The 9,280-nt window shown below is 43.6% G+C and overlaps 1 protein-coding gene across 1 annotated transcript in view; it reads right to left on the bottom strand.

The window, feature by feature from the left end:
- Positions 1-1,427: 1,427 nt before the first annotated feature.
- LOC8025829 (cytochrome P450 3A14-like) overlaps positions 1,428-9,280 on the bottom strand; it is a 49,391-nt gene continuing 41,538 nt past the window's right edge. Inside the window, exon 14 of the mRNA XM_040207943.3 lies at positions 1,428-1,764. Within this exon, the coding sequence (XP_040063877.1) occupies positions 1,687-1,764 (78 nt within the window). The 3' untranslated portion in view covers positions 1,428-1,686. The remainder of the gene's footprint in view (positions 1,765-9,280) is intronic.

Here is a 9,280-nt window from a genome sequence, read left to right as displayed (position 1 = left end):
AACGAACGGGCAGACAACGCTGAGAGCCGGCCCTTTTGCAGAGAAGGAACTGCAGTTACTTGCTGTTACCGCGCCTGTCTTTTTTGTTTCTGTGATTGTCGCCGCCTGCGGAACGCGCGCCGCTTTTGAGTCGAAAATATCGTCTGCAAAAAATACCTGCTCTCGGCGCCGTATCCCAGTTCGTTGGCGCAAGGGACTTTACGTTGGCGGCGTTTGTTGCGCCATCTCTTGTCTCCCGTGCGAAACAGCGCCGTATTGTTTGCATACCGGTGGCGTCATTGCGTTTCCATAGGAGTTAAGCCTTTTTGTTTCTTTACTTTTTCCTCAGGTAAGTTCGCTCTTCGCAAATTTTACAAAAAAAAAAAAAATGTATGCACCATTTGCGGGCAACTCTGCACAAAGTCGTAGCGCGATAGGTTAAGAAACCGAATTTTCCGGTCGACTTAAAGAGCCTGCCGTCTCCTTGTTTCACCCTGTATATATATATATATACAGCACGTATTTCGTAAACCCTATTTCATGATATATATGGTTACAAGGTGCCCATTTCATGATTTTATGAACTGTAATTAATTCCTTAGTTCAAGGACACAATCGATTTAACTTTTAATACTGCAGCACAAAGTTGCACCAATCATGGGTATTTTATGTGACCTACTACACTTCGCCACAACATTTTATACCGTGTAAATAGATCAGATTGAACTTTAGCATTTTGTTTAAACACGAAGAAAGGACAGGAAAAGACGGTATCCTTCTAAATTTCAAGCTGATCTATTTACAGAAATGTACCAACAACCTCAACTCTCTAGTGTTGTACTTAACGATTTTGTTTTAGGTAAAATATATGTGACTCGTAAACAAAGGGACGTTGAGTCGTGCGAACACGAAGTTATGTACACTAACCCTTTCCCCAAATCTTTGGCAGCTCGTTGCTTGTCGGCCTGGCTACAGTGTAGCCTGGCAATAAAGACCTCAACGTGTTGAAAGTCGAAAGATGTTTGTCCTGTCCGTCGTCTTCGTCTGACTCTTCCGTATATTTTTGAAAACAAGTCTGGTGAGGAACCGGCTGGAACGCTAAGTACTTTCTCACCACAGAGCCGGTCACATGATTTCTAAATCCCTCTTCTGGAGGGATTTTGTGCCGGGAGAGATACCCGCATTGATCAGCAAACGGGAATAGGCTAACAGTGGTACAGCACTCACTAAATGTCTCGCCTACAACCGAGACACCAGACGCCGAATGCGGCTATTTAACTTCCGGCTGTCTATAAACATTCACTCAAAACAATTACTTTTCTATATATTTTTGTGGTTTCTATCTTTAGGGCTATAATCGCCCAAATATCACTAAAGTGTCTGCTCAGTATAGTACCGGTGCCTTTACTTGTGGCAGGGACTTAGTTTTTTGTTGAAAATTCCACAAGGTCGGAGAAAAAATTTTATTGTCACAAATGAAACAAAAGGATAATAAAGGAGCTCGTCCGTAATGGTCCTCGCTGACTGCAGTCTCTTGCGGGTCTTTTCCCATAAGGTTCGAATCTGGGGCTCGGTTCTGTTAGTACCGCCGATGCCGCGTGGTAACATATGTAACACAGTCACATGACTTGTAGCTTCTGCCACTGAGCTAATTTCGGCGTATGGACGCAACGGAGAAAAGGGATGGTCGTTGGCGAGTTGCAGTGTTCATAGTCTGTGGAAGACAATCCAAGGTCCTCTTCCCGGCGTCGATACCATGCCGTACTGTCCAATGGGCATTTCTCTCTGAAATTATACATGCAACAATTTGCAACAAAACAGTTCACAATTGATAAAACATGATGATGGCCTAACTCGTTCAAATATTAGATCGAAGGTCTCAGACATTTCGATCATGCACCGTTCAACTACAGTCGAGTGCTTTATGTAGAAGCTTGCTTTTGGTGTCACATTGTTGGTCTTTGGACAGTACCATGCCATAATGTCTAAAGGGCATTTCTTTCTGAAATTATACTTTCCTTAAGTTACAACAAAACAGTTCACATTCGATGAAACATGATGATGGCATGAACTCGTTCAAATATAAGATTCAGTTTCTTAGACATTTCAATCATGGACTTTTTAACTACAGTCATTGATCGCGGGGCCCTGGTGCCTTCTGTAGAAGTTTGTTTTTGGTGGCAAATTGTTTGTTGGGCTCTAGTCAAGCAAAATGACCAGTTCTAGAGGGAAGACGTCTTCTTAAACTCACAGAAATTGAACTCAACGGGCACTTAATTCTCACGTAGGTGCCATTTCTCGGGTTCCTGCAACCTTCATAAAATTTGACCAATGAAAATAGTTCATGAAGAGGAGATTGGGAACGTTACTATTATTGCTCTTTTTAGGCGCGTTGCGCATTATATTTCAACAAACACGTAAAATCTTTTGTTGTGGGAGACGTAACACGGCAATTATCGTTCGAGATCGCCGTCCGACGGCGCCCCCTGGTGTGTGCTCCAAGGTGCAGACAGAGGTGTCGTGTCACGAATCTCTGAATAGACTTGTGAGAAGTAAATTGCCCGCCCATAAGTGTAATTTCGGGCTTTTAGGGTGCTTAATGAACCGTAGATTGAGTCATCATTATAAATAGATGATCTTAGAATCCACTTGAGTGCCCCTTAAAGAAACACTAACGTGTAGCTTATGCGGAGCGCAAGTTCGTCTGCTTCTTGCGCAGGGGTTGCAATGATGTCAGAACGCCGAACTCGCATTGGCTGATTGAAAAAAAAAACAACAACAACAACAACAAAAAACAAATAGTGGTTAGACCTGGCATCTAGCATTGAGGCCTACCCATTATCTTTTCAATCAAAGCCAATCAGAGCTCAGAGTAGTTCTGACGTCACTACAGCTTTTATGCAAGAAGCAGACGATTTCCTCTCCGCATTGCCTTCACGCCTCTCGCGGCGTGATTCATTGTCAGGCGTTCTTGTCAGCTATTTGGATTTGGATTTTAAAAGAACAATGCAGGAGATGTTTTCGGGACGTTACAATCCCTACAACACTACTTGTAAGACGATATTTCGAGTGGTCGACCGTACTTTTGGAAAAAGAGGTCGAGATTGAACGAGGCTGACGAGGCGCGTGACGTCAAGATATCTCGTTTCCTCCCCTCCTCGCTTCGCCCCCTCAAAGCAGTAAGGAGTAGAAGACGCGAGGCCGTTCCCTCTCCTTCTCGAAGAAACAAGGCGAAAAGAAATCTGTCAAATGCGCCTCCTTTTTTTTTTAAAAATACGGTCATCTGTTCGAGATATCGCTGCAGAATGATGTTTTGGTGTTTGTAGCACCCCGTTGCGTGCTTTTGCCGCCGTGTTTTGTTGAATCCAGATTTCGGTTCAGCATCACTTTAACTGCGCACGGATGACAAGGCTCTGGAGACTTTCCACGACCCCCACTTTGCTAAGTTGCCACGACTATACACCAGCACATCTTTCTGACGTCACTCCATTGCGGTGGCACTGCTGTTGGCACTGAGCATGCGCAGTGGCCACAATCAACGTGTTGGTGTATAAAGCGGGGAAAAATCGAACTACCACATTGCGCAATCTACCGTTAAAAACAGTTCGGATTGGATATGGCCCTGTAATCGCCATAAAGTATCCCACTCAGACGTCGCATTGGTATAATTAGAGATAGTAAACTTAACAGGAACAGAAACGGTCGTAAATCTTACTCCTACCCGGATCATTGACTCTCCCATTTGCACGCTGAATGAGGTCCAAATTTGACTGGTTTGAGCTCCCCCAGTGAACAAATTACAGAAAGACACTTACAGGCTGCTTAAGTGTAGGAATGCGAAAACATTCTTACACGCAGCACATTCCTACAAGCAACGCGGCACGTGTTCCTATCACATATGGCGTTCCGGCGGTGACATCACGCAACTCTGCTGGGCAGGCGTGTCTTGCCTTGAGTGCTTGACGGCTTCCGTGACGATGCATCCGCGTTGCTGTGCTGTTCTTTATGTTTTATTTCTGATGAGAGTCCGCTTTCATGTTGAGCGCCCGGCCGGCTTCCGTGACGAAGCATCCTTGTTACCGTGCTTTTGGCCAATGGGACTTCAGGTGTCGTTTCGCTCAGCCAATGGGAACTTAGGTGTCGTTTTTCGCGGCTACAGACGAAATGAAGGTGCCGGTTTTCGCTGCTAGAGACAACGTCGGCTTCGCTCGATAAGGGGTCCAAAACGCAACCCGCGAAAATACAATGACCACGTTTCACAAGCTTGTTGTCCTTGCATAGACTCAACATCCAGATAAGGAGGAATCAGCGCCACCGGTGCATATAAAAGCAATACCAGCGTCTTCAGGCCTCAGTGGACACGGCAACACCGCCGTGACAATGTCACCAAGCGTGCCACTTTTTGTGCAGATCATCGTTGGATGCTTATCCGCAGCCTTGGACGCAACACCGACTTTATCTGCGGATGGAAACTCCGTTCATCGCCTTGTCATCGACGCATCGCAAGGGCTGCACGTGGCCAGCGTCTTCAGCGCATCTCCGATGGGCATGGTGACGTCATCGCTTCTTGAGGAATCAGCGCCACCGGTGCATATAAAAGCCATACCAGCGTCTTCAGGCCTCAGTGGACACGGCAACATCGCCGTGACAATGTCACCAAGCGTGCCACTTTTTGTGCAGATCATCGTTGGATGCTTATCCACAGCCTTGGACGCAACACCGACTTTATCTGCGGATGGAAACTCCGTTCATCGCCTTGTCATCGACGCATCGCAAGGGCTGCACGTGGCCAGCGTCTTCAGCGCATGTCCGATGGGCATGGTGACGTCATCGCTTCTTGAGGAATCAGCGCCACCGGTGCATATAAAAGCCATACCAGCGTCTTCAGGCCTCAGTGGACACGGCAACACCGCCGTGACAATGTCACCAAGCGTGCCACTTTTTGTGCAGATCATCGTTGGATGCTTATCCACAGCCTTGGACGCAACACCGACTTTATCTGCGGATGGAAACTCCGTTCATCGCCTTGTCATCGACGCATCGCAAGGGCTGCACGTGGCCAGCGTCTTCAGCGCATCTCCGATGGGCATGGTGACGTCATCGCTTCTTGAGGAATCAGCGTGCATATAAAAGCAATACCAGCGTCTTCAGGCCTCAGTGGACACGGCAACACCGCCGTGACAATGTCACCAAGCGTGCCACTTTTTGTGCAGGTTGGTGCTCGAAAGTTTGGTTTTCATAGTGATCACCTTTGCTTGTTAGTGTTGCCGTGTCCACATGTAGTCCTTGATTGTTTACGTGAGTTTTTCTCAATAGCAGTGCTTTTACTAAAGCTATCCGGAGATGTTGAGGAAAACCCCGGACCGATTACGCAAGAAATGTTCAATGAAATGATTCAAACTCAGAAAGAAATCCTGTCTAAGAGTTCAGAGATACAAACAAAACAGGCATCGTCCGAAGCAACGATGCTCCAAATGCAGAACAGACTACTGACAATAGAAAAAAAGCTACAAAGGGTTGATGAAACTGAGACTAGACTTGAAAAGCTCGAACACTCCGTCGGCGGTTGCGAAGCCGAAATTGAAACACTCGCCAGGCAAATTGATGAGTTAGAAAATCGTTCCAGACGAAACAATCTTATTGTTAGAGGTATTAAAGAAGTCAGCAAAGAAACCGAAGAAATTTTACTAAAAAGGGTGAATGATGACGTTTTTGATAAGATTCCAAATAATAAACTAAACTCTATTGAGCGTATACATAGGCTTGGAAAAAAGGTTTCAGGTAGAGACCGTCCGATTATGCTCAAGGTTTCAGACTTCCGAGATAAACTGGCTATTTTGAAAAACTGCTTCAAGCTCAAAGGTACCCCAATCAGCATCAGTGAAGATTTCTCTAAAAGGGTTGTTGAGATCCGCAAAAACCTGTGGAATTCTACGGCAGAAGAGAGAGGAAGGGGTACTAAAGTGAAATTAGTATTCGATAAGCTAAGAGTGGACAATGCCCTTTATGCCTGGAACGAAGCTACTAATGAGAGGTTTAAGTGCCATGAGGGTCCCCTTGAGACTCGCATAGAAACCACCCAGGAGATGAAAATAAGTGACTAAAATTCAAAGAGCCTGTGTGCTTCAAGATCATGAACATGAATGCCAGAAGTATTTTGAATAAAGTCGATGTAATTGAAAGCATAATCCTGGAACATGAACCTGATATCGTCGTAATTACAGAAACGTGGTTGCATAAAGATGTCCTCGACTCTGAAGTAACTCCCCCGAACTACACAATAGTAAGAAAGGATAGAGAAGGAAGAGGTGGTGGAGTTGCTATCATGATTCAAAATAATATTCAGTTTTCTGCTCTTGATGAAGTACGTGACGTTGAAGCATTGTGGATTAAAACTAAGCTCAATAATAGTACTGTCTTTATTGGTGGAATGTATAGGCCTCCGAATTCGCCGGCTGATGTGATGATAAAGCTTCAAACTTATATGAACTTGAATCTACGTCACGAGGACAACATATTACTTTTGGGGGATTTTAACTTACCCGGGGTAGATTGGTTATCACTTTCTCCTGGGTCGACGGAAGTAGCTAGCTGTGACCAATTAATAGAGCTTGCATTTTGCTACAATCTAACCCAGGTTGTAACTGATCACACAAGAGTGACTTCAACAAGATCATCAATTTTGGACCTAGTTTTTATATCGGCACGCTTGAAATCGTTTCTTTCCGGCTGTGAAACTATTGAGGGCCCTTCGGATCATAAAATGGTACTTGCGTCTTTTGAAATGACCCCGAATATCACGCATAAAAGCTCGCAAAAGACGTTTCTAAATTTCGGGGCTGCCGATGATGTCAGCGTTCTCGATTATCTTGAAGAGTCATTGGTTGACTTCACGTTTCTTTTCCAATCCAATGCCACTACTGACACGCTATGGAACTTCTTTACGAACATGACTAAGCAATGCCTTGAGCGGTTTGTTCCAAAGTATAATAAAAAAATTAGGAACCAAAACCCCTGAATTAATAGGGAAATAATACATGCAAAAAGAAAACTCAAACGAAAGCGAGCGCGTTCACATGGTTCGAATATCAAAGATAAATCATGCATTCACCGCATGAGTCAGGAATTAAAACGGCTAGTAAAGAAATCTAAAGAGAAATTTTACAATGTAACACTTAAAAAATTTCTCAGGGAGGCACCACACAAGTTTTGGCGGTACGTTAATCCCTCGGTCAAATCGCGTCGTACTAGCGATGAAACCAATGATCAAGAGCGCACGGAACAATTTAACGCTTTCTTTTCGTCTGTGTTTATTGATGACGATGGAAACTTGCCTAGATTTGTTGACTTTTCAGAAAGCCCTCGTATTAAAGATATAGAAATAAACGAGGAAGGAGTCTTGAACCTTTTACTTAATATCAATACAAAAAAGAGCCCCGGGCCCGACGGAATTCCAAATGAGTTTTTGAAAAGATACGCAGTTTGGGTCTCCAAATATCTATCCATGATTTTCCAGTCATCCATCAATAATTGTTTTTTTCCTAGTGCTTGGAAGCGCGCGAAAGTGGTTCCTGTCCACAAAGGTGGCAGTGTGTCTGACGTAAGCACCTATCGGCCCATTTCGCTTCTTAGTACATGTTCGAAGCTGCTTGAACATATCGTATCTAAACATTTAAGGGATTATCTCGAAGATTATGAATTATTGTTCCGATCCCAGCATGGCTTTCGGAAGGGACTTTCCACCACAACCCAACTTATCGAAACTGTACATGACCTTTCTTACACGATTAATTGTCGCGGTCAAACTGACGTAGTGTTTTTGGACTTCGCGAAAGCGTTTGATAAAGTGTCGCACCCTAAGCTATTACTGAAAATTGACGTCATTTTTAAAAATTCAGCCGTCACACAGTGGTTTTCATCGTATCTTTCTTCTAGAGAACAGTTTGTAGAAGTTAAGGGGCATAAGTCTAGCCTTTCACCTGTATCTTCAGGGGTTCCCCAGGGGAGTGTTTTGGGTCCCCTTTTGTTTTTAATATTCATAAATGATCTGCATAAAGACATAACCGTTCCAATCAGACTATTTGCAGATGACTGTGTGATATACCATAAAATAGAAACTCCAGATGACCAGGATGAACTAAATCGTAATCTACAAAAAATTCAACAATGGTGTGATCATTGGCAGATGGTGTTAAATCTTGAAAAATCGGTCTTCATGTCAGTATCTAGAAAAAAAATATTTTAACATACAACTATCACATTGACGGCGTCGGACTTAAAAGAGTAAAAGAGCATTAGTACCTAGGTTTAGTATTTACACCAGACCTACGTTGGAATACCCACATTGATAAAGTCTTTCTTAAGGCCAACAAAGCACTATGGTGCCTCAGGCGAAACCTTACTAGTGCAACTCCGGAATAAAGATGCCTGACTTATACAGCTCTGGTAAGACCGGTTATTGAGTACGCGAAAATTGTGTGGGATCCACATACTGTAACAAATTGCCATAAATTGGAAAAAATTCAGCGACTTGCTTCCAGGTTCATCTTTAACAAATTCGGCGAAGCATTTTCTCCTACAAAACTATGTGAACTCGCAAATCTCCCATCTTTGGAATCGAGGACCAAGTACGAAAGATTGAAATTTTTTTTTTCAAATTATACACAACTTTATAAAGATCAACAAATCGGATTACTTCGAAATCAGCACTAACGAATTCTCAAGGCATCGCCATAGCATATTCATTCGTAATCAACTGTACGAAATGATTGTTTTAAATTCAGTTTTTTCCCTAGAACCATCAAAGAGTGGAATATGCTGCCCGATTCTGCTGTCTCGTCAACATCCCTTAATGCCTTTTTAGAAAGTATACATAATATTGTCGAATGTGACAGTCGTGAAAAGCCGTAATCGTATAAATACGGACCAAGTTTCTGCTTTTTTGTGAAATGTTAATACCTGTGCTGCTTTCAGTTTTGTAACGTTTTCTTGTGCGCGTTTAAGCGTATGAAGCGGTCTTGAGCAATCTATTGTCTTGTTTAATTACTCTTTGTATAGTGGTTACTTTCATCTTTTATTTTTTTATACCCACTCCTGTAATAGCCCAATGGGCTGACAGTATCAATAAATGAATGAATGAATGATAAGGGCCCAATAGTCCGTAACAGGTCAAGGACGAACTGGAAGCTTCTCGAACCTCTTTCCACCCTACAGAGCGAACGCTGGAGAGGAGGTAGCCTCCTCTCCAGCCTTCCTGCTCAAGTGGAAATAGGTGGGAGTAGGGAGCCTTCATGTGCGCTTT

This window comes from Ixodes scapularis, unplaced genomic scaffold (assembly GCF_016920785.2).
Source record: "Ixodes scapularis isolate PalLabHiFi unplaced genomic scaffold, ASM1692078v2 PGA_scaffold6__148_contigs__length_123643588, whole genome shotgun sequence".
Taxonomy (NCBI): domain Eukaryota; kingdom Metazoa; phylum Arthropoda; class Arachnida; order Ixodida; family Ixodidae; genus Ixodes; species Ixodes scapularis.
The sequence above is the reverse complement of the archived record's forward strand: the minus strand, read 5'-3'. Positions and strand labels throughout refer to the sequence as shown.